General features: G+C 53.4%; 2 protein-coding genes across 2 annotated transcripts; one reads left to right on the plus strand and one right to left on the minus strand.

Annotated features, from left to right (window-relative positions):
* Nucleotides 1–67: 67 nt before the first annotated feature.
* LOC147412626 (laminin subunit beta-3-like) lies at nt 68–3,294 on the minus strand (the record flags this gene model as incomplete). The annotated part of the gene is made up of 7 exons (XM_086481161.1): nt 3,186–3,294; nt 2,932–3,005; nt 2,321–2,503; nt 1,867–1,930; nt 1,355–1,530; nt 532–652; nt 68–135 (listed from the first exon to the last, which is right to left on the minus strand). Coding segments are annotated over exons 1-7 (795 nt in total), but the record flags the coding sequence as incomplete, so codon positions are not given.
* A 19,834-nt stretch (nt 3,295–23,128) lies between these two features.
* On the plus strand, nt 23,129–23,434 carry LOC147412627 (G0/G1 switch protein 2-like). The gene has a single exon (XM_086481163.1). It carries the CDS (start codon nt 23,129–23,131, stop codon nt 23,432–23,434), a length of 306 nt encoding a protein of 101 aa, XP_086337289.1.
* The last annotated feature ends 1,868 nt before the right edge of the window (nt 23,435–25,302 follow it).

Genomic DNA, 25,302 nt, shown 5'->3' on the forward strand with positions numbered 1-25,302 from the left:
TTTTGCAGCGCTCGCAGCTGTTGCCTTCGGTGTTGTGCTGGCAGTTGTCACAGACACCCCCGCTCACCCCTCCGCTGGCGCGGTACAGCTCCGGGTCGAAGTGGCATGAGGCTGAGTGACCGTTGCAGTTGCATTCTAAAAAAAAAAAAAAAATTAGAAAAACCCCAACAAACCACGGCTGTGCTAGCGCTGCAACCATGCAAACCCCTCCGGCAGCAGCAGCTCTGGCACTAGAGGGTGCCCAAGTCCCCTCCGTGACACGGTGACACCCGCTAACCGCTCCAGGACCAAGCTGGCACCACTGGGCAGCATGGCCGAGCACTGGTGCAGCCCATGAGCTGGCATCGCCCGCCGCAGCCCCACAGAGCAAAGCCCAGCGTGCAAACGTCGGGGGGCCTTTCGCAGAGACACCCACGTTAACATCCAGTCCCAGTGAAAGGTGTCGGAGCTCGCTCCCGCTCCCGCCACTCGTGGCACGGAGGATTTCAGAAAGGCCTCAGGAAGAGGAGAGGAGAAAGGCACTCGCCGTACTCTGGCACTCGTGGGGATTGTCGTCCTCCGCGGGCGCCCACGGCCGGTCGTTGTAGAGGGCGGCGCAGCGATCGCAGTTGGGGCCGGCGGTGTTGTGCTGACACACGCAGTGCCCGTGGACCTGCTGCAGAGACAACACTTTACCCCTCCTGGGTGGTAGCTGCTCGGTTCACAGCTTCATCCTCCCGACACCTCTCCAGCACGGGCCCAGCCTGCTCCTGCCCCGCGCAGCCCCCATCCCCTGCGCAGAAGGGGGCAGACGGGGCTGCTGCAGCACTGGGACAGGCTGCTCCTCACGCACAGTGACAATTCCCACCACCTCTGCCACCTACCTGAGGACAACCACGCTCAAGGCAAAGCAGCCAAGCATAAGCTGGAGACAAGAAAATCCCCTAACAGCTAAAAACCTGCACTAGCAAATCCTCTTGGACACGAAGGAGCCTGCTGAAACTTTCTGCATGTCCCCCACCCAGCCAAGAGACCCAGTGCTGGAAGGAGCAGTTCCCCCCAAAGCACAACCCCCCACAGCCACTGAGCTTCATAATTCAATTATGAAATTACATACAAAAGCCCCTCCACATTCTTGCAGACACAAACAGGGCGTAGCACAGGCTGCTGTCTCACAGCCACCACTCCATCGCTGCAGAAAAAACGGGGCATCGTTTCCCCCAATTACGAGCAGCCTCCGGCCAGGGGAAAGTCTCACACTCTCCACCACTGGTCATACTGGTCAAGGTCTCCCAAGGAGCATTTGGGTCAGGCTTGGTGGAGCCCGATACCACAGAGTTTGTCTTTAGGCTTTTCACTTCACCCCAACACTCACCGCGGCGTGCGGGTCTCCCGAAGGGGCACAGCGGTCGGCATGGCCGTGGCAGAAACAGCTCCCCAGAACCCGCATCTCCGTCACGGCGTAGAAGGTGCTGGGCGAGTGGTAGCCCTGGCGCGCAATGTGGGGGAGCCCGGTGAAGTTGATCCGCAGGTTGGTGAACTGCCCCAGCTCTGTTGGGGACCGAGGAGAGGTGTGAGGGGGCAGCAGGCGCCCAGGCACTGGCTGCAGAAGTGCACTGCAATTTGCGTGGAGGGCTCGGAGCAAGAGACAGAGGCATCGGCACAAAGAGCAGGAGCTGAGTCACCAGCCAAGACCAAACGCTGCTCTTTGACACCTCGGAGGCACCAGGGCAGCAGTCTAACAGGCAGCTCGAGGCCTTGTTTGCTGAGGACCTGCTCCCCTGCAGGGTTACCCCAGCTCAGTGCTCTCCATCGCATGCAGGAAGAACCACGAGGTGCATCATCCCCCTCTCCCTTTCTCAGATATGAAAGAGGCCAGTCACTTACTATCGATGCTCTGGCTGTAAGAGGTCATGATGGTAGATGCCAGGTCTTGGACACTGAATTTCACCTTAGCAGGAAAAAAACCCAGTAAGTTGAAAAGCAGAAAACAGAAGGTGCTTTCTTCTCATGCTCTGGGCAGCGTGTGCTCTGGACCTGCCTCTGCGTAACGTCACTTCACACAGGGAAAAGACTTCAGAGTTGCAGAGGATTTTGCAGGAAGACCAACATAACACCTGCTTGTCACAAAGCAGCAAGGGCTTTCCTCCCAGAGGAGCAGCAGTCCTCCCAAAGACCCCCCACAGCAGTGCTGGATGTCCACGGGCTCCATCCCTCGCCAGGCGTGATACGTGTAATGGAGGGCCAGGCCACCACGTGTTTCTGCAGCATTGCACGGGCCACCCGCCCTGAACCCAGGGTCACAGCAGGGGTCCCTGCCACAAAACCCCACAAATCCTACCTTGCCCCCGTGCAAAGGGTGCCCCTGCAGCGCCTGGCACCGAGCGTCCTGCCAGCTCTCGGGAGAGCCCCGGGGGACGTGGGGGAAGGCGGCGGCGCAGTCGGAGGCCAGGTACTGGTACACCTCCCAGGTCTTGCCGAAGTCGGTGGAGCGCTCAATCAGCATCGCAGCGGGCAGCGGCGACTGCAGAGCGGGGAAAGAGGCACAGCTGTTACACAGTGCCCCCCCGCTGGCTCCTGCCCCGGGGATGCCTGTCCTCCTCCTCCTCCTCCCTCCAGGCTCAGGTCTCTGCAGGCTGCTGGGTTATCAACAACTTCTAGGTCCCCCCCTCTCCCCTCAGCCAGCCCTGCTGCAGCCACAAAGTACACATCTGCACCAAGGAGGTGTTTCAGCAGACAGTCATGGGACGGGAACCCACCACCCTGCTCTGCTCCTCCAAACGCCCAGGGGAATGGCCATGCAAACAGGGAAAACAGAGGGACCCCGGCGTGCTTCCTATCAGGACCCCAAAGGGAGCTGCGCACTGAGATTCCCACGTCCCGCAGAGAGCCAGCGGGGCCCTTCCACCATCATCCGTGTCCCCCTCGTGAGCAGAGACGCTGCACACAAACCCTGAAGTGAAGCAAGATGCTGCTGAGCTGGAACGTCTGGTCCAGGTCCAGCTGCAGAGAGACGCGCTCGATGCCTGCAGGCACAGAGAGGCAGCTTCAGAGGCGCAGACTGCGGACTTCGGGAAAACAAACTGCTTCGCTGCCTGAGCCAAGTCATTTATTTCCTCCTTTCCTTCCAGTCTATCAAATTCAACACCTCCTCCTCTTCTCCTCATGCTGTTTATTGTTGGGGACCCGGAGCTGCGGGCACTCACCGTTCTGGGACTGCCACCAGCGCGAGTGCCCAGCGGAGGACAGGACGTTCTCCACGCGGTGGTCGTTGTAGGCGTGCGGCAGCCGCGAGTCGCACCGGCAGCATCTCATGCTCCACTGGAAGAGAAAGGGCGGGTGGAAGTGACCGTCCCGGCTCGGCCGGAGGGAGAGACCCTGGAGAGGGGTCTGCAGGCCCCGGAGGTGAGAGGCCCAACTGCAGCGTGGACTCACCGAGGAACAAGTGGCATCAGTAAAGCTGGTTTATTAGAGACCTGAAGAACCCCGATGAACAAGGCTAACGATACACAGGCCTCAAGTGGTCTCCTTCACACCCCGTTAAAAAACACAATTCATGGCGTTACGGACTAAGAATCTAGAACCAAAATGCTTTCAACTAAAACACATTTTTGGCAAACCATCAAAAACGCCTTTTTTTAAGCAAACCCCCTGTTTTCCACACTGACAACACCTGATAGAAAGCCCTTTGCAGCTCTTCAGGTCCAGTTTGCCTTTTCCACACAGCCAAGGGGGCTGTTTGTTTGGGTGAACAGAAAGGCCTTTCTCTCCCACCTAAAAGCCCTGGGCGATGCTCACTCCCCTGCGCTCTCCCCTGGGAGCAGAGCGGGAGCAAACAGCTCAGTGGGGGAGAAGTCAGTGGGTGGGAAGTCGAGTGGCTCAAAGTTCAGCCCTTCACTCGAGCAAGTAATTCAAGGAGCAAACAGAGACGTGGCAAAGGGAACGTGGCGATGGGAGAAAACAGGGTCCCCAAGGACTAAACAAATACCCAAATTTTGACTAACCAAGCGACGCTCCACGCAGCCGCTACCATGGGCTGTCGGGTGCGCGCAGCCCACGAGCAGGCTCAGAAATGTGCAGAAAGCAGCAGGAAAGCGATTGAGCAAGAGATGGGGAGCGGGGAAGGTCCAGACACTGGCCAAGGGGAGAGGGCAAGCAGGCTGGGTGAGAACCAGCACGAAACGGGGGGAGACACCCAGGTGAGGCCATGGTGGGGCAGGGCAGGTCCCGCAGTGGCATCCCTCGGTAGCGGCCACGCTCGGAGTGGAGCGAATGCAAGGGCTGCAGAGGCCAGCAGGAGGGGAAAGCTGGTATTCAGGGTATGAAACAAAGCACTCGGCATCTCCAGCCTGGTGAAATGGAGAGGAAGAGCAGATCCCACACTCCGGAGAGGGTCCTGGGGCTGTGCAGAGGTGGGCAGAGCTGTACGAGCTATGGGATAACGCTGTCCCAAAAGCAAAAGTGACACGAAACATTTCATCTAGAAATGGAAGCTGTCGGTGGCCTGAGCAGTAAAGCAGCCTCCCAAGCAGAGCAGCGGGACACGCGCTTCACAGCAACACGCCCCAAAGCCTGAGAAATTGGGGAAAATCGAGAACAGTGTTTGCCAGCGATAGCAGGTGCCGGCCTTGGTGGCACAGGGCAGGACGGCTCAGAAAGGTCGTCCTGGGAGGAAAGCGGGTTTGGGGGAGAAGAGGGGACTGTGTTTGGCACAAGCCCTGACAGCGGACACCGGGAAGGCAACGAGATACCCCGCTGCGGGAGCTGGCAATCGCTGGGGTGGCACAAGGTGACCCCAGAGGCACTGGCATGTTCAGGACCCCGGTGATGAGACTGGCTTTCAGTGGGGGAGACTGGACATTGGGTGACAAGGGACAAGAAGCACTTTATATCCACCTCTGTGCTAAAATCTCCCCTCCTGATACTTAAAACAAACGAGCCAATTCCAGCCTGGACACTAAGCCTGATCCCACACCCGTGCTGGGGTCGGTAGAGATCTGTGCCTCGGAGAGGCAGCAGGAGGTGGAGGCCAGTGGGCCAACAGTGGACTGAAGATTTCTGGTTTCCCCTTTAAAAGATGAATTCACAGTTTACACGTATTGCCTGACTCCTGAAAGGGGCTTCTCTAAGCCAGCCAAGTCTCTTATTTCTACAAAAATGGACTTGGCTTCCTAAAAACTAACTTTTTTTTTTAAAATATAAGGAAAAATTAATGGAAAATTTTGTCCAGAATTACCTTGTTGCTCGCTCTCTCACAAACCCACACATAGGCTGGCCTTGACCAGCAAGCACTAACTGGTACCCCACCAGATGCAGAGCTGCCCGGCAGTTCTCCCTGACGCCCCGGGAGCGGACGGCACACAGCGAGGTGGCCGGGCAGCAGCGGACAGATGTGAGCTCAGGCCGCGGGTTGGTTTTAGTTCCTAACACAGCCCAGACCTGACTCTGCTCTGGCCTGGGAACCTTTCAGCAGTTGGGCAGATATTGAGGAGAGCTCCTCACTTAAACTGATCCATTTCCATAATATTTTCCACAGTCTTTATGTTCTCTGTCTATAAATATCCCAGAACAGGAGTTGGCTAACTACAATATTTATAACAATATTGCAGAGTAAGCAAACAAAGAATTCAAAATATATAATCATGCAATTTCCCTGGCTCTAACCAACTCCTCCTGGCTCTGCCAGTAAGAATCAGAAATAATATAATCGGGTCCAGGCAGAAGAACTCATTTCAGATAATGACTACTAGCAGCAAATTGTCAGGAAGCTACCGGAATTACCCACAGAAATAACGTAGCCAACAATTCCCAACAATGATTAAACCTCACAACAGTTCTGACTGTGATTAGCAAAGGGAGAAGGAAGGCTTTCAGCAAGGGGAAAGGTTAATCTCAGCTAAATTATTCATTAGGACTGATTCACGCATAGTTACTAGACCATTCACACAGCCAGAGACACAAGTGCCTTCCAGTAGCCACAATGCACTGTTGGCAATGAAGCTGCAACCACTCTCAAAATGCAGCACTAAGTAAAAATGAAGCTTAAACTGTGTGAGACAGACCCTCCCCCAGCCCAGGAGCTGTGCTTGGGGCAAAAATCTCCTATTTTTTTTCTTTTTTTTTTTTTTTTTTCCCCCCAGCTTTGTAATTAAGGCTAAAATTAACAGCGAATGCAAAATTCATTTCATGTCCTTGGAGCAAATTGTGAAACCCCTCTATTGCGTAACAGGATTTGCTATTACTGACTGTGACTATGTGTCTCAAAGTTCCTTGGGACAGAGGGACTGACCAGAAACGACAGCCCAGCGCCAGGCTGAGGGGGGATTCACCAAGCGCACACCTTTCCCCAGCTCTCCCCTAATTTTTTTACCAGCATAGCAGCAGGCTCAGCAGATCCTCTCGGAGCTGGGCTTGCCAGGAATAGACCGGGACTACGTGACAAATGGAAGTGAAGAGGTCACGGTCTAAGCTGAGTCACCGACCCCCAGGGCAGCCCTGGCTCTCTGGCACGCTGTCCCCTCCCCGCCAGGCACCGAAGGCCCCAGCCCATGTGCTACTGCAGCCACAGAGAATCGGGAGGTGTTTGAGCAGGTACGGGATGTGGGGCCGAAAATGCCTGTAGGAAGGTCAAAGAAGTTGTAGGTCTGCATGGAAACCACTAATCAACCTCTGTGCCTCCAAGCTACTCTTAAGAGTCATCCAAAATACAGGTTGTGGAGGTTCAGAGATTAAAGGAAATTCATTCCAGCCTTTTGGAAGGGCATTCACAAGGCACTCGGTGGGAAAGGTACCATGCTGAGAATAAACAGATACATGTCTTAGAAATAAGTGGGGGAAAGAAAAGAAAAGAAGAAAACCACTACGTAGAAGAACAACCAGGTATTGTAAAAACTGCCTACATACTACATGGCACACCCGGGACACTGCTGTGCAGTGCGTGCAGGGACACGGGTGCAGACCCAGCCCTCGCCCGGGCGCTCTCCACAGCTCTGCTGCGGGATTTTGCTGCTCTCCTCCTGCTCTGACCTTGTGAACCAGTTGCTGACCAGCCTCCCATGTTTCCCCGCTCAGGTAGGGGCAGAAAACCACAAACAATTTTAAGCTGATGGACTCAGACCAAAGTATTTTAAGTAGCTCTAGCTGCCATTTTAATATGAGCAGAGCGCCCTTGAAATAAAACCTCCTGGCAAAGGTGCAGAACCCAAAATAAACTGAAGCTATTCATCAGCAGAAATGGGAAGCTGCTGCTCTCCAGTCATGAAATTAAGACCTTTCATAGCTGCAGAGACCTTGGTGGTCCTGCATGTAACCCAGCTCCGTGTCAGTGAGAGGCACTGTGTCAGTTGGGCTCCTGGCATGCAGCCTCCCATATGGGAGCCTTCTGTGGTCTTGCACAAATAATATCGTATACGGACAGTAACTATTGTTCCACGTTTGTCTGGGGACGATCTGGAAAGCAGTGGGGATTTATATGTATACAGAGAGATTGAGGGTTATTAAAAAATAGGGTGGGCAGCAAGAATAGGTGGGCAAAGGCACCCGTTAAAGCCAAGTTACACAATTCTCGATTCCAACCCATTTTTATTCCCTATTATCACCGGCTGCAGGACACTGCTACGCCAGGCTCGCAGAGCAGGGCTTGTCTTGCCTGTGAAGGCCTCTATGCATTTACCAAGGGAAAAGGCGGCACAAGTTACCCATGATTATGTCATCATGGTTAAACTTCTCAGTGAGCAACTGGTGAACTGGACTGTGCTTCAGATTTTGAAACACAAAAACCCTTAGCCATAACATCCCTGCTTGGCTGGTCAGAAGTGACACTGGCAAACGAGCTCCGAGGTTACACTCAAAACACAAAGAGAGGACTCTGAGCCCCAGCTTGGTTTTACCGGTGACTCCCAAATTCAGAGGCAGCAGCAGAGACGGGGAGAAGACACAAGCCGGACAAACATCCTGGGTACGGGGTTTAAGGAAGTTCATTTCTCCTGCTTAAAAGCAAGAACGTGGGTGCCTGTTTTCCTCACCCCGTCTGTTCTCACATCGTCCCCCCCTCAGCAAAACTTCATTTAAAATCTGCCAGGATGACAGTCTGCAAAGCCCGTACCGCACCAGCTTATCTCCACACCCCGCACGCATTGCCGGGGTCCTGTTGCCTCTGCAACTTGTCTGCGAGGGAATGACGTGATGTCTCCCAGCATATGTGTCAATTTGCAGTCATGTGGCAAAAAAAAGATACAGAGAAGGGAGGAGAAGGAGGGAAAAATAATGGGAAATGGGCTTTTTCTTCAGTACATTCACTGCAGGTAAGGACATATCCCTGCAGCAGAGAGCAGGGTGTGTCTGAATGCCGGAGTAAGATGAGATAAGCACCCAGCAGCAACTCGTGGTTGCTGTATTACCTTCAGCAGGTCAGGAATATGAATTATTTGGTGCAAAACCCTGACGTGACGAAGCAACACCAAAACTAGGAGCCCTGCTTTGAGCAGGGGGTTGGACCTCCTGCCATCCCATCTGACCACAGTTATTTCACGATTTTGCGGATGCGTTTTTCTGTGTAAAAAAATGAGTTTGACTGATGACGTGGGTCTGGAAAGTAAACGAGCTGGGAGGCACAGTGGCTTTTCAGCGTGCTCTCCCCTGCTCCAACATGCCTAGGGCCTGCTGAAGCACCCGGCAGGCAGCATGTTTTGGATCAGCATCAAGCTCCCTGACTGACTCATGCAGGAGGACAAGCAGGTGTAACCATCAGACGGCAGCGAGAAGGCAGACAGAAGCATTAGTCTTGCACATATTCTCTTCTGCAGACATTGGTCTGTATTTTTGGAAGCAGCCGAAGACTCGGCTGAGACACCACAGGGAGAGATGCTGCAGACCAACCCCTGCCAGGCAGCTGCGACCATCCGTCAGCAGGAGGAGGAATCCTCTCCCATGCCAGGAGCTCTCCTGCCCAACGGGCTCAACTCCCCTCGCACTAACTCATTTAGGGATCAGGCTTCTCTGGTATCTCTCAACTCCTACCTGGATGACCCCATGTCACCATGACACAAGGGGTGATAAAGGTGACTTCCTACCCTTCGTCCTCATATCCACCAAGTGCCCATGAAAAGCAGGTGAGAAAAGGCAGAAAACCTTGGTCCTCGACCTTATGCAAACAACACCTTAACATCCAAAGCCTCCGAGGGTCGTGGCGTGAGGACCCACGTAGTGGCCGCGCACACAAACTGCTCCCCTGCAGGATGCAGGAAACAGCAGCAACGCAGGCACAAGGACACCCAGCTTTGCTCCTCTCTTGCCTCTTCCTTGGCAAAAGACTTCACAGCACCGTGCAGGGTGTTCGGGGCACTCCTGTGAACCAATAAAACAAGTCTGTAGCTGTTTTCTAGTTCTGAACATGCCTCTAAGCTGAAAGCATTGCAGGAGCCCAGAGGAAAGCAAAGCTCTCCCTCCAGAGAAGCGTTAACCTTGCTGGGTGCGAACACGGCACAGGCACGGCTGCTTCCAGCGGCCAAGCAAAGAGCCGAAGGCGTGCGCAGCCCTCACGCTGTCACTCAGAAGGGCCAGGCCAGGCGAGGGGACCGGGAACCTGCTAATCTGCATGACAGCCACGCCGTGCCTTCCCTCGGCTAGAGCCAGGCAGCGTGAGCTGCTCCATACTCCTGTCAAAGCGCTATGCTCAGCATTTAAATAAAGCGATGAGTTAACGGGGCCTTGAATCACACCTCGGTCAAGGAGAGTCTTTCCACACACATCAGTGCCTTTACGACTCCAACTCCAGGCTCACTTATTTTTCTATTTTCAGTTTCCCTCTTGCTTTTACTTTCCCTGCTGACTCGAACAGCCATTTCCCAAGCCCGAAGTGATTTCCAAACCAGACGATTGCTCTGCCTGCTTTCCACCCCCATCACTTTTCTAATCACCGCTGCAGTCCCCGGCGCTATAAATGGCAATGCCGAGCGTCCCTCCTGGATTCCACTAGACTGAGCCTCCAGCCAAGGAATGGAGCAATCAGCCGTGCAAAGTATAAAGGTTAGAGGGATGCAGAGTCAGAGCAGAGGCTGAATTCAAGTGACCCACAGAATTACAAAAGAGGACTCTGGGGCCAGAGTGGGCTGGTGGCGGGGCCAGACAGCACGTGCCTGCCAGCTGGCACAAGGCCACCAGCAGCCAGCGACAGCAACCCCTCATCCCGTGCCCTCTGCCGAGATTGCAAAACAGAATCCAAATCTGCACCTATTTGGCAATAAAACGAGAGCAAGACTTGTCACAAAAAAAGTCATAAGAGTCAATAAATTAAATGTGCTTTCTTTTTACGGGATGGGAATTGGACAATGGAGTTCAGGGGATTAATTTTTGCACATATACGTAAGGAAGCAAAGACCCCCTTCCCAAAGCTAGAACTGGAGAATCCAACTTAACGTATCACTGTTAATTGTTCCATATCCCTTTTAACCTTAGTACATGTAAGGCAAGGTATAAGGAACATAAAAACTGAATAGTTTAGGGACTTGAAGACTAGAAGAGACTGCTGCAGTCGTGCCCTCTGCCTTCCTCCACAGTACCTCCATGAGACCTCACTCATTCTGCACCAAACGGATCATTTCTGCTCGAGGTACGTCACAGCCATCAGAGCGATGCCCAGTCCCCACTTCAAAGATTACAAACAATGCAGATGATCACAACTGAAGGCTCTTCAAGTGATCTCTCAAGGTCAGGCAAGGGGAATAACTAGCCCACTCCAGCTGGTATTAAGATGACCACTTAAGGTCTTGCAGGCGCTCGCTTCCTATAGTACAAGCCCCCTCTTCAAGTAAAACTCACTGTCAAAAGGCAATGTTAAGCGAAGATTTCAGAGGTACATTTATATACAATTTTCCTCAAGTATAAACAGAAATTGGGAAGAAAAAAAAAAATGAAGTCAGAGCAGAAATAATTGTGTGCTTTTTTCCTGTCCATGGGTCACAGCACCCGTGAGGAGCAGCGGGGGGTTGCTGGGGAGGCGAGCGAACAGCCCTGCTCCTTGGGAGCAGCAAAACAGCTCCAAAAAAGTGCGTGGGAGCCTGAATGGAGGAAATGCCTGACCGCAACTGTCAGCCCGGAGAACAACCTGACCAAGGACAGATACTGCAGGAGGACGAGATTCTCACACCCATCAGGGCCAGGGAGCTGCCTCAGCTTCCAACAACCAACCAACAGCCCCCAGCCATCCCTGAGAAAGCCACCGGCTCCGCAACAAATCCACTTACTGCCACATCTTGGCCTTCATCTCGAAGCGGAATTAAAACCAGAAGAAGGCTGGCTCGCTCAAGCTGGATGTCAGAGAACACTGCCTCACTGGAGGTCTGCCATTTCCTTTCCTCTTGAGCATCGCTTCCAAGACCCTTTTTGCCTGTCCTGCAAAACCCGCTCCCTTTTGAGCTCCTCCCGCAGCAGTTACAGAGTTAACATTCCTAGACCGACAGAGAAAGGCTTTAGGATGTGCTCACGTCAGGGACATCACCCTGTAGGTTTTCATCTCTGTGCTCAGGCAGACTTATCCTTAAACTCTTACTCCGATTTGGTGGCAGCTTTGGAGCCTGGGAATCTGCAGATGGCTGAAACGTTATCCTCCCGAGCACAACCTCCTGCCCCCGCACAACCAGTGTAATTGAAAACAGTTTTCGGTTCAGAAGCTCTTCCAAGTCTTTGTGAAAGACCTGAAATATTCCCGTTTTTGACAAGTGAAATATGAGGTTTCCTTATAACTAAAAACTCTGGGGATAGGAAGGCTTGGGCTATTTTGGATGCGAAAGCTTCCATTTTGCCTCCAGTGCTTCACGCCAGAGCTTTGCTGCCCTTTCCCTGCCACCACGTTCGTGCTCAGCTCCTCTTCTCACCCATGGGGCTGGAAGAGGAGGGCTCAAGGGGACACCACAGATGGTGCAACGGCCCAACACAATCGGCAGAGGGATAAGTACCTGCAATACCCTCCCTGCAAAAGGGTAGGAAGGGTAGGATGGGTAAAGGCATTAGCATCTCTGCGTGCGGATTAGGAGGTGAACGTACCTCTCCATGGGGCGTGCAGTACGTCTCGGGCTTGGTGAGGCCGCAGGTGGAGGAGGCTCTCAGGAGATGGGCTCGCCCCAGCAGGAGGTCTCCGGCGGGGGGGTAGCAGGCTCCGTGGGAGCAGGTTTGCTGGGCATTCAGGAGCCGCGGGGCAGCTGGAACAGCAAGAAAACAGGACTTGGGGTCGTGTTTGGGGGCACACAGACCTCAGCCAGCATGTCTGCTGTTTTCTGCAACAGAACAACTACAGGGTCGTGCTTGGGACAAACCTACAAAATGCACATGCCAAAAAGGACAACAGTATTTTACCTCAAATTACCTTTTTTTAATTAAAAAAAAGGCCCTTTTAAAGTGCTTTGTACTAACACTTATTTCTGGAACTCTTCTTTGCCATGACCCCGGTGTTTGGGCTGCAGGGACGCTCAGTTCCTTGCCCATCACACTGAACAGCCGTTTGGTGTCCCCTGTTTACCTGTATGGCCACCCCTATAGCCGGCTGCTCAGGACGGAGAGCAGCCTTTTGCCAGACACCAGCACTATTACCAACTGCCGGTCTCCCAGCTGCTGCCACAACACTGCTCTAACACAAAGCTTACATTAGCAGCACTTCTATTTAGTCAGCTCCCCCCATACCCTTTAGAAACACCGTACGGTGAGCCTTACCCAGGAGGGCAAATAATGCCCACAGCCAAAACCAGCAGCGAGACTCCATACTGCCACGGACACGCCTAGGGAAGAGTTTGCAGCATGAGTGAAAATGAGCAGAAAATGCCAGTCTAAAGCTCAGTCCAGGTCTTTCACACTCCTCAGTTTACAGGGAGATAATTTTAATTGATCTACAAGAGAATAACAGGGGCTAAAACTCAAGAATGGCAAAGAGGAAGATCAGATGCTCAGGTTGTATTTGTTTTTAAGGTACAAACAATCCCAGCTTTTCATCTAACTCATGAAGCGTGCACAAGATTCTCCTAAACTGTGTAAGAGATTGCCCTCTTCACCAACCACTATCTTTGGATCTTTATGTTATTGCTGAGGTGAACCACAGGTACCAGCATGGCACAGAGCTGCAACTTCTGACTGCCCGGCTCCCTAGGGACATGGAGAAGCCGCAGCCCCCAGCACCGCCGATGCCAGGTCGCAATGCACGGCTAGAAAAGACACCCTAATGAGTGTGCACCCCCCTGCACCCCCCAGACACCTCTTCCCGGGCAGGCTGCACTTTGTGTTCTCCAGCCCCACCCTTCGCCCTGCGTTTCCAGAACCGATTCCAGACCAAAACTCGCCAGCGCACACCACGGCCCAACGTCTTGTTCTATGAAAAGAAGAAACCCGTAAAAATCGCTGCAGAATAAGGATCTCTCGCAGGGTCTCTGCGGGGAAGCCCTGCAGGAGAGCTGGGTGGGGGCAGAGCAGCCAGAAGCCTCACCTGCCCTCTTCCCTGCCTGAGCAGGAGCGCCTTCCCGGTCCCCACGTGTCCCCGGCTCGCAGCGAGGGCTCTCTCCCCCCGTGCCACCCGGCAGCCGATCTGCAACCGCAAGAGCCCTCTGAGCGCTGGCTCTCTCCTCTCTCGGCTTTTAACCGGCAGCTGCCTCACCTGGGAGAGAAGGTGCCTGTGGGTGTAGTAATGATAGAGGGAGTGATTCAGGGATCTCCAGACACACACACCCAGTTACCGGATAACTCACGACAGCTCCTAGACAGGGCGCACGGCCACAGACATAAATCACTTCGGACAAGGATGACGGCGGCATGAACCAGCTGCTCTGCAGGTGACCAGCCAGCGAAAGCCCATCTGTAGCTAACCCTCCTGGGGCCACCACCAGGACATCACCAGGTCAGCCTGAAACCAGCTCCCTTCCAGAGCGCGGCACCGGGTGATACACCCGAACGTCTGCCCACACTCTCAGACAGGTTTTGCATATCGCGCTCAGCACCGCAATGACAAGGCAGTGCCCCTGTTGGTACCTCAACTTGATCATTTAAAGCCTGATTCGGGATGCGAGTTACAATCACACTGTGTATTCACATCGCAGACTTCAGCCTGAAGGCAACCTCGAGTGCAGCGACTGGGCTTCACAGGCAGACCCGGTCACGCAGCCCCTCTCCTGTCTGCAGCACTGGAATTCCTCAAGACACAAAATCACCTAAGATGTGCTTGAGAGTTACCTACAAAATGCAACCGTGTGAACTCACCAGCTTTGAAAGCAGTAAGAGAGTCAAATTACTTTAAGAAACATAATTCTCGTTTGGGTACTTAGTTGCAAGCCCAGGTGATGAGGAGCCCTTCTCCCCTCCTTCGGACCCAATTCCGAGCTCTCTTGCACTTGACACATTCCAGTGGTCATTGTGCTTTACATGAGTCTTAGTGGAAACAGTATCACAAGTTTATTTTTTTTACTGTGCCAGCAAAGTAACAAAATTTGAACGGATCCGTTTAAACTGGCAACCGTTCAGCGAATGCAGCTGGGAGTGCAGCTCAGCAGCTTGCACACGCAGCCACCACCACCCCCCCCAGCGCTCCCAGGCACCGCTCACACGCTGCATTTCAGCTAAAGCACAGCTTTGCCTCCTCAGAAGAACTTGCATCGAGCCTTTTCCATTTACTTTACTGAAATGACCCCAAAATCACGTCCTCTCCCATACAGACAGGGGCTCAGCAGACCACATCAGACGACTCCGGACCTTTGCTCCTGCCGCTTCGCTGGTGTTGCGCTACCTACCTCCCCGTCCTCACGCTGAGCGACACAGGCGCGTGCGAGCTGAGGATCAGGAGCTCAGAGAAAGGGTATACACAGAGCTGGGAAGAAAAAATATTGCCCCTAAGGCTACAGTACGTGAAATGTTGGCTCAGCTTCCGCCTGGCTGAGGTGTGCCCCAGCGCAGGGTGTGCCTGCCCTTCCCCTGGTACTGCTCAGCAATGCAGTAACACCACATTCCTGCTCCTGCAGCCAGGATGCCTCCTCCCCATCTCAGCTGGCGGCAAAAAGGAAGCGGGAAGAAACACTGGGACGTTTTACAGAGAAAGCGAGAGACGAGACGTGCCACGAGCTGCCGACACCACGCCTGCACGCCGGCTGTGAGCGGAGCCCCGCGCAGTCAGACCCCCCGACAGCGTAACCTCGCGCAGCACAGCGCGAACCGCCTACCCCAGGCTCTGCGAGAGACCACACCATTGCAGCACGGTTTAGGCTTGGAAGGGACACTAAAGGCCATCTAGTTCCAACCTCCCTGCCATGATGCCAAATTGCATCGAACTCTCTAACTTCCTCCTCTGGTGGAGTGACTACGTTGGAGAAGGCAAAGGGAGGAAGGTCTGATGGGTTTGGGTTTCTGCAAGGCTGCCGGCGGTTCTGGACGTGGCACTCCTGCGAGCCTTGGCTGAATGTCCGCTGCTGGGCGCCTGTTCTGCCTGGTTTAAAGTCATACCCTGGTAGTCAAACTGGGAGGCTGAAGCTGCTCTTGGAAAGACTGTAAATGCCACCTGTCAATCCTGCCAAAGCCAGCAATGCTGAGCATTAATACGCTCTGAAACGCTGATGGCTCCACCTCAAATTACCGTAAAGCACAGGACATTGCAATTCTGCCACACAAACAAGGGTAGGACTGGAAAATGCTACCTCAATCGCAAGCTGTTCGAATGAATTATCCAAAAACACCTTGATCCATCTTTTCCTCCTCCAGCCTGCCAAAGCAAGGTAAACCATCCCCTGGAATTTCAGGTGCTGCAGGTTCAAACAAGAACAAAAGCAAGGAATAGTCTCATTTACAGAATATCTACTGCAAGCCAACGAAAGCGTAAAAGGAAAAAAAAGCAGCTGTGATCAGCTGGGTGCTCAGGGACAGCGTGGCTCAGCGCAGGGGATCCCAGACACAGCCCTGTGCCCCTGATGGGACTCAGGGGATTCAGGCTCAAACGGTGCTCCAGGCTGTACTCTGCCCGCTTTACCACGTTCAGATGGCAGCGGTCTCCCGAGCATCAAGGAGTGAAGATGTGTGAAGACTGAGAACATAAAGACAGCAGGGCTGGCTAAATACAGAGGGGACATAATGGCAAAAATGCACTACAAAAAAATAAAAAAAAACTTGGAGCAATCCTCTGTGATGAGCGGGAGGTCCAAGAAAGATGCTCTCGGGACCTCCAGTGCCTTTGCAGTTTAGCCTACAGCTGCACCAACCTGTGCTGCGCTGTTGGAGCCCACGAGCCTCGGGGGGGCTGGGTAAGACGTTCCCTGGAAAACAAATAAAACAAGTTCCTGCAGGAAACTCTGCCCTGAGTCATGAGACATACCCTGCCCTAACACGGGTTAGGGGACACCACTCAGCTAGAAGCATCTTCTCCAGGACAAGATGCACATGTAGCCCCCAAGGGGCTCCCGCTCCCCACCACACCATCACAGAGCTGCTGCCTCCTCACACCCGGTGACGTTCCTGGGGGCAGGGGACTTTGAGGGCCTGCTCCGTGGTGTGTGCGTGCGATCCACGAAGCAGCTGCTCTATCGGATCCCAGAGGTGCTCGCCAGAGGCAGAAGAGCTCCACACCATGCGATCCTGTACCTGGGGCAACGGGCTGGTGTCAGAAGGTCTTGGTGCCAGCAGTGGGCTGAAGGGGACACACTTTAGAGGACCCTGTCCCTTCCACGCCGGCAGCAACCAAGAAAGTGCTGCTGGGCGGGTTTTAAGTTTCAGGTGGAAAGAGGTCAGAGCATTGAGAACAGAAATGCATCACAGCCAGCTGTTTAAAAGCTAATCGCCCCCTAAAAAACGAGGGAGGGGGCAGACAGCCCTGCCAGCTGGGGACACACGTGTCACTCCATGTCACAAGCTCACACTCCGCAATGGCTAGTACCTGCCAAGCCTCTGCTTTTATAATGAGGGTCCTTCGCTGGACGGGCAGCCAGAGCCCCGCTGCCACGTGCGGTCAGATTCCCCACGCTCCTTCTAAGCTCCGACATCAGTGACGGAGCGGGATGAGCCGTGGTGGAGGGAGGCACCGTGGGATCCTCACCCCGGGGCAGCTCCCCGGGTGCTGCACCCAGAGTGAACTTGGTAACGAACGCACCCAGGCGGCATTGAAAAGGATGTGACTCCTGCATGAGTAGCTTTGTTTTTCTTCCTCTGATCTGACGTTTGCTTTCTGTCAGAGTAAAGGCACACGAGTACTTTACTCCTTTGGGAGCTTTCCCAAGGACACCAGCCGAGCTCAGTAGCCTTCAACGTGGTTGTTGAAGTGTGGTAGTAGTTCGTCAGCACTGACCAGTCTGGAATGATCGTGCTCAATTAGCTTTTAACTTCTCTTTCTGGAGTTCAGAGGAACACAAAGGTGACTGGAAATCAGGGGCAGAGCACCGCATGTGAGAACACTTAATCCCTTGAAACGCAAAACCTCCATCAAGGAAAAAGGATGCTAATTGGGTATTATTTTATAATTCAAGCATATAAAAATTAAACAATACTTAATGCTGCTATCACATTTTTCATTGAAGGATTAATAAATGCCTGAAAGCACATTTGCTATATGGGCAGCTGCTATTACACATGGAAAAACAAGGCAGAGGGGTGATTGGCTTAGTGATGCTGAGCAGGATCTTGGCACAGGGGAGGGCAGACTCCGGAGTCTGGAGACCCAGTCCCCTGGGACTCCCCCACTAGGCCTGCATTGGCTGCTGCCTTCCTTTGCAGCCCCACTATGGCACGTGCCCGGTGCTGGCTGCAGGCAGGTCCAGGACACGGGCTGCCTCGGAGGTGCCTGGTCCTCCCCGGCACAGCAGCGTGGGACCTGCTACATACTGGCTGCAATGGGCCAAATGCCAGAGGGCAGCTGGTCCGTGCACAGCAATTGCCCCAAATCCCAGTAAAGGCGGCACTAGCTCTCCTTCAGGAGCGGTGCACCAGCTGTAGGTTAAAGCTAAAGCAAAGGCTGTCAGTATTTGCCCTTAAGTCAGGCTTTTCCTTTCCCTCTCCCCAGCTCCTTTCCACATCCAGCCGAGTTTCACGTGCCCAGACACACGCAGGCTCAGCACAGGACTCCGCACGGTCTGTGGCCGCCCACCTCCCGCGGCACAGCTCTCCCCAGGCACACACCGGTACAGGCAGCAAAACCAGCAGGGTCAGCAGGCTGGGAAGCCTGCCTGCTTTCCACTGGGAGGTTTGATAAAATTATCCTTTCAGGGGGACATCTTTATTTTTGTCTTGTCCCCATTTTCTACAGGGGAAAATATTCCATTAGGAAAGTGTTCGTCTGCTCTCTGGAGGATTTCAGCTTTTCCAGGCTACAGTGATGAGGCAGGGAGGGGGTCTCTGTGCTCCCACTGCTGCCGGCCAGCGAGCCCCTTGGCCCAGCAACCCTGCCTCCACCTGCAACCACCCATTGCAGAAAGTTTAAACTAAGAAGGTATTTAGGAGCCCACTTGAAGCCACGTATCCTCCTTGACACCACAAGTGGTAACTGAAATGGAGGTCTTGCTGTTCTCTGCTCCTGGTTGCTGGCTTGTTTGTCCCCTCACCTGCTGGAACTGAAGAAAGGAGCTTGCTGCACACAGGGTTTGATTCTGCCAGGGTAAAAATACAAGTGTTTTGCCCCATCTTTGGTCCCCTCCCCTGGTGGCAGGTTGGGCTGGAGCGGGTGAGCACAGCCCCACGCGTCCCAGACCACACGCAGAGCTCACAATTGTCATGGACAAAGTCCAGCAGCGCCGACCCTTGTCCACGCATGGACCGGTGGAAGATGAGTTATCGCACTCGAGTGCTTTGGGGGGAACAGCACCTACAGCACATTTGTGCCCGAGCAGACCAACTGTCCCAAAGATTTCTTGGAGCTTCATATGGGGATGCTCTGGCAGCAGGAGCTGGTCCTTATGTCATAATCGTTTCCCTTCCCGCACCTCGTGCCAGCTCTCCTCCCCGAGCTGCCAGCACGCGCCCACGGCATGCCCAGCGCCTGCCGTGCCCCTGCCTGCGGTGGGCAGCTGCCCGTGGCCGCGCTGCCAGCATGGAGCTGTGTGCCGGCCAAGGGACACAGATGAAACCAGAGCCGAGCCTGGAGAGCCGACTCCTCTCCACCCCTTCTGCAGAGCTGCAAACGCTCACCGCTCCTCTCCTCACGCACATCCACCCACAGCAAGGGCAGAGCTCTCGCCCCCGGTGCTCCCACTCCCAAAAGCACCACCAAGGTGATCCCTGTGCAAAGCAAGCCACGCCAGCAGGAGAGTTAAATTTGGGCTCCTGCGGGCAGAGCTGCCCCAGAGCAGCGGCAGTTGCAGTGTGGTTTCACCTGCGCCCTCCAAAGAAATGTCCAAGCAGCTTTACCGGAGCTGGTGGCTCCAGCGCTGCGCACCAGGCGCCGGCTGAGCTCGGCACATGCAAAGCCCGTGAGCGGAGCATCATCTCCCTGAGCTGCTCCGCACGGTCACACGTCTCAGCCTTCCCCTGGCCGGTGATATTTAGGTTAAGCCTTGGGTGCTTACGCTGCTTTGCAAATTCAGGCAGAGCTCTTCGTCCAGATGACGTTAAACTCATGCAGTTTTCCCAGCTATAAAGCCTGGTTTAATCAAAGTTGCAATTAAACCTGACAACCTCCTTGTGCACGCTCCTAAATAAGATTAGGAACAGCTAAAATTAGTCTAATTTAGTGTTAATCATTAATCCTTTTATCCACTCTTAATCCAATTTAAATGTCCACACAACCAGCTTGCACAGACTTTGTTACTCAAATTTAAAACAAAATTGAATTAAATATTATTTAATTAAATCAACACAATCCAAGTGCTGCTATAAGAGGCATTTGCCACAGATGATTATCAGCATCTTGGTTAACCCTCAAAATTATCCTGGGCTCTGTGCTCTCCCTAATGCTCCAGCTCTTAGTACTTTGCAATTGCATGGACAACTCCATCTACATTTAAGGACAAAAAGTACCCTTCCTAGCCCTCAGGTTGGAAAAGAGACTTTCAAACTTAAGGTTCAGGAGGCCAAGAAAATCCTGCCTCAAAAAAAAATCCCACAACCTGAAAAACTTTTTTTCAGGCAAAACGTCATGATTCCGACACTTCCCACTGACCTTTGTTTCTGGGATTGCAGCCTGCACAGACACGCTGCTTGCTGGTGGCTGTGCAGGGCCCGAACAGCTTACGCTGCTCCTCGCTCTCTGGGGCTGGAAGGAGAGAGCCCACCTTACACTGCCAAGAGCCGGCAGCCTTGCTGCGCAGCCAGCCCTGGACGAGGTACGGTGACCTTGAACTTTCCAGGTCTAATTGCTGCCTCCTCCAGCTATCTTTTCTGCAATGGTCGTTTTTCAAAGCATTGCAAAAGAGAAAAACACGGCTTGAATGCAGGAATCAGCTGCAACCTTTGCTGCCAAGTTGGCAGAGAAGATAAGGACCTTTTATTTAAAGAAAAAACCCCAGACACCAGGGAGGCATAGACAAGTCTTTAGCAACTTTTACAGCCACCCTTGCAATACAATTTCCTAAGCACAGTCAAAACTTGCAAAAAACCCCCAAGTTTTCACCGGCAGAGTTTCCCTGGAGTGCTCAGCTTGCTGCGAGCGCTCTCCCGCCCGGCGCGTGTGCTGCAGGGGGAAAAGCCTTCAGCCTCCCTCCGACGTGCGGGATGTGAGGAGTGAAGGGTGACTCACTGCTCCACACATGCCCACGGTGGAGCTCAGCAAGGAAGGCAAAGAAAAACAAACAACAAATTCAAGCACTACGTCCCTGAGCCCGGCAGCGTGCGGGGCATCAACGCCTGCGGCCCAGGGAGGGCAGGAAGACAGCAGGGTGCTCGCCCGGAGGACTGGAATCCACAGTTTGGAACGGTGACCCCAACACAAGGCAGATTTTAGGCCGGTTTTAATTACAGAATCAGAAGATGGTTTGGGTTAGAAGAAACCTTAAAGATCGACTAGTCCAACCCTTATGAGCCATTTCAGCGATGCTAGGGCAGGATTTGGGCAGTATCACCTCATAGGGCAGTTTTTCAGAAGGGAAGGAGTTTAAATCCTCCAACAAAAGAAAAAAGGGACCCAGCTAACTAACACTCCAGCAGTTCCCCCATTTCTCAGAGCTCTCTTCTGCCGCTTTCCCACACTCAGAGATGAAACCGGTGCTCGGCCTCGGCTGTGCCACGCACACAGACGTGCCAGCTGCAGTGCCACAGGGGTGGGAAGGGGAAACACGGCACCAGTTATTCACATCACAAGTTATTCATGTCATAGAGAGGTTTCTCCTGGGCAGGCTGAGATAAAACCCAGCTCAGAGGCCTCAAACCCCCATTCCCTGTGCAATCATCCCTCCTTTCCATGTGCTGGGGACAGGGAGCAAGAACCACCTCCCTGGCTTGAGGACAAGCCCCTTTGGCTCCAGCTCACTTTGGGGGCTGCCTGCCCACCCTTCGGGCTGCAGAAGATTCAGCCTGGGGAGCCACCAGGCAGCAGCCTCCTTTACAGCACCTTTTGCGAAGGCTCTCTCTGAGCTTCGCCTCTTTCCACATACACCAACCGCTCGAAAGCGCTGCTATCACATCAGCTCACACCGTATCGTGATTTCTACGTACTGCCCCAGCAGGGCAACTCCATCATCTCAGCCATATGGATCAGACGGGAAATGTGTCCAGACGCAATCACCTGCTCTGCAAAATCAGAACAACTGATTTTGGCTTTAGCAACTTCTCTAGGGTCAGCAGCCGCTAAATGTATATCGTTCTTCCAGCCAGAGCAGTACACGTGCACCGATGGAGCTGGCAGTGGAAGCAGATGATGTAATCTGCTGTATGTTATTGATGCAATGCTCTGCAGCAGCAAGCCAGGGAAGAAATGTGACAGTATTGCCTTCTGGTTTTCCCCAAAAAGGAAATACGCTGTCCTTTAGGTGAATCACAAGCAGTGACACGTACAGTGGGGTTTACAGAGTTTCAGCATCAAGCGTAGGAAAAGTGAGAAACAGGGTCTTAACTAGTTGCCTGTAACTTTCACTAATTTAGGAATTTCCAGTTATCCTCTTACCCCCAAGAAATCAAGGTGCTATCACACGCTGCATCTCTTCGCTTTCTAACGGTTCCCCTTGCCGTGAGCCACCTACAGAAACCTGTAACAAACGTCTTCACACCTTGTCCCGGGTAACGCCTTTGTCACGCTTCACCACGGCACTTTCTTTTACCCGCCTCACCGCAAGAAAGGGCAGCGAGGCAAAAGCGTCTGTTTTGCTGAACGAGACTGTGCACAAAGCCCTAGATCCAAACCCCGCAATATTTTACGAGCTGTGGGCACAGACCCCCTCCCCCAGTCCCAAGCACTAGCTCAGGAAAGGTCCTGCTAATACAGTCAATATTTCTTACAGAAGCAGCCACGGAGCCGCACGGCAACCTGCACATAAGCTCTGCGGCTCTGAAATCAGACTTTGGGGTAAGTTGTTTTTTTAGGGGGAGGGGCGGGGACGGGACAACACCAACAAGTTGTTTTTTTTTTTTTTAAAAAAAAAAAAAAAAAAAAAAAGAAGAGGGTTTTTTTTAGCCTGGCCGGATTAAGGGCAGGCGCTGCCCGGTGGCGGGGGGGGATGGCCCGTGCTGGCGGCGTGTTCGGGGCGTGATGCCCGGCCCCGCCCGCCCCGGCGGCGATATAAGGCGGCGGCGGCGGCGGGGCCGGGCAGCAGCTGCCGAGCGGAGCCGAGCCCAGCCCGGCTCAGCCCAGCACAGCTCAGCTCAGCTCAGCCCGGCCCAGCAGCAGCAGCAGCCGCCGCCTCTGCCTCTGGGTAAGGGGGTGCGGTGGGATGCGCGGGGCGAGGGGCTGCCGTGCAGAAGGCGGGGACCTGCCGCGGGGGACCCCCGGGCATTCCCACCCGCCTTGCCGCCGCCCGGCGAAGGGGCTGCGGTGCCGGGCAGCTCCCCCCAGCTGCCCCGACAGACAGCGGGGCGGCGGGTGGATGGGTTTTCCTGAAGTGGGCTTCTAGCAAAAATCAAAAATCCCTGCTTAGAGGAGGGAACGGGAGGGTCTGCGGAGAGCTCGGACTGCCTGGAGGGCTCTGACCACTACGGGAAAAAGCAGATGGATTTAACTAACACCCTTCCCCCTCTCTCTTCTCTTGTAGAGCTGACATCTTCCGAATCTGCTGCAAAAAAAATGGAAACCATGCATGAGCTGATCCCCTTTGCCAAAGAAATGCTCAGCCAGAAGCCCAACAGGAAGATGGTCAAGCTGTACATGCTGGGCAGCATGCTGGCTTTCTTCGGTGTGATTATTGGCCTGGTGGAGACACTGTGCAGTCCTTTCACCTCTGAAGGGAGGCTAGAGGAGGAGGAGGAGAAGAAACCTGCCCCCGTGCAAGAGCAAAAGCTTCCCCAGAAACAGGAGGATTTGATCTTGGAAAAGGGCAAGAAGCCGGCGGCGATGCAGAGGGCCCTGGTCACCAGGCAGCACGGCCTCTGAGAGCCCCGTGGCTGGAGAGGTGCCTGCTGAGCAACCAAGCACGAGAGACTCTGCTGCCCTGTTGTACCTGGTGGTGGTTCCAGCAAGAAGAGAGAAGCGTTGGCTGAAGGAGGAGACCGCAAGTGCAAGACTTGAAAGAAGCGAACGGTTATATTTGCTGCTGTGCAGCAGTGGGGAAAAAATACCTTTTGTTGGTATAAAAATGTGCAAGATGCACAGCACGGTTTCTTATTTTTATTACCAGATGCATTTTACAACATTTTGCAAAATGAATAAATATTTTATATGGTACCAATGCTCTCAAGCTGCATTTATTTTCAAAGCCTTCTCTTATTGATTTTGCAAACAGGTTTCACTCGTGCCTCAGGCTCTTCTAAGGAGTAGCTGGGGGGACCCAGGGAACAGTTGAGGGTAGTGGCTGCACCCTCCCACTAAAGCCCCGCTCAGTGGGGCTGCTCTGGGACCGAGGGGGTGGCATTTCCCTACCTCTAGCAGCTGCCCCTTCCACAATGAGCCAGCCGGGGTGGGGGGAGGAGGCAGCATTTGTCTCACACGGGTGACAGATACATGTCCTGAGTTGGAGGTGGGGTTGTACTTCATGGGGTTATCTGGGTTTAATGACATGGATTGGTGTCTCTGCCATGGCCATGCATGCCCAGAACTGTTTAAAAAAAAAAAAAAAAAACAACCCCTGTCCATCCCCCAGCAATCCTCTAACAGGCTACGGCTGCTGCACAGCTAAAACACTTTTGAAAATCTTGTGCCTTTCCTCAGATGCTTCAGAAACCCACCACAGACACCTAATTGTGCAGAGTATTAGCTTCCAGTATTATAGGGATGTCACAGATGATAAAACTCAAGCATGGAGAGACACGATGGCACTGTCAGCCTGGAGGGTGTGGAAATGGATCCAGGCTTCAGGGATGTACCCGGGACACTGCCAGACTCATTAGAGGACTTTCACCTATTTAAAAATCATTCTGGGCTTAGTAAGAAGCTGTTGCGTTCAGGACTATGTCATGTTAGTGAAATAAACCCTCCAGGCAGCCACAGCTGAAAGGTGACCATGCTACAGAAGGGCGGGAAGGGAAATAGTCCCTGCCAGTCATGACTGGGGCAGAAAATCCCTCTTTATCTGCTCAATGGCAAAGGCACGGCCAGCGGGGCAGAGGTAGGAGCAGGCTGCACACCTCACACAGGAACTGGGAGAGGTACCAGTGATGTGCCGCTATCTAGCTAAACGCAAAACAAGGGATACAAACAGCAGATCATAGAAAATGAAAAAGCGTGGCCTGACACCAGTGCCGAATGTGTAGCTCCTCCCAGAGCTGCACGAGTTAAGACCAGAATCCAAAACCATAAGAACACAGCTGAAGTTCACCCTTACGTTTTCATAATACATAACCAACAATTCATGTTGTTGACAATTATTTCTACCAAAAAACCCAGCAGCATATTGTGCAGGAGGAATCCTACAGGGTCTGCACAAAAACTCTGTTCAAGCCTTGAATCAAGTGTGAAGTAACTTTTCCTCACAGGGAAAAGAGTAGAGTCCAGTTAACTTAAAAACAGCCTTTGAGAAATACTTCATTTAGTCCATAACCAAGCCTTCTGGTCTCTGGCAGGGCCGAACAATCCAACACCTCATTGATACCAATGGAAATTTCACGGGCAAACGTGAAAGGAGAATTCAGGTCTGAAGAAATCCATCGGCTGATGAGCATCTGTCACCTCCCCCCCCAATTCCAGCTTGAAGCAGGTTATACGTTTGCAGCACGGCCTCAGGCCCAGGGAAGGCTGCCCCAGGATTCCCCGTGGCACACTTGGTGCACAGATAAACCAGGGACCTGAACGTCCGTGGCTGTGTC

Source organism: Leptosomus discolor, unplaced genomic scaffold (genome assembly GCF_034619465.1).
Source record: "Leptosomus discolor isolate bLepDis1 unplaced genomic scaffold, bLepDis1.hap2 HAP2_SCAFFOLD_236, whole genome shotgun sequence".
NCBI lineage: Eukaryota > Metazoa > Chordata > Aves > Leptosomiformes > Leptosomidae > Leptosomus > Leptosomus discolor.

Excerpts from the sequence above, each read along its gene's own strand:
- LOC147412627 (XM_086481163.1), top strand. The coding sequence starts at position 23,129 with ATGGAAACCATGCATGAGCTGATCCCCTTTGCCAAAGAAATGCTCAGC.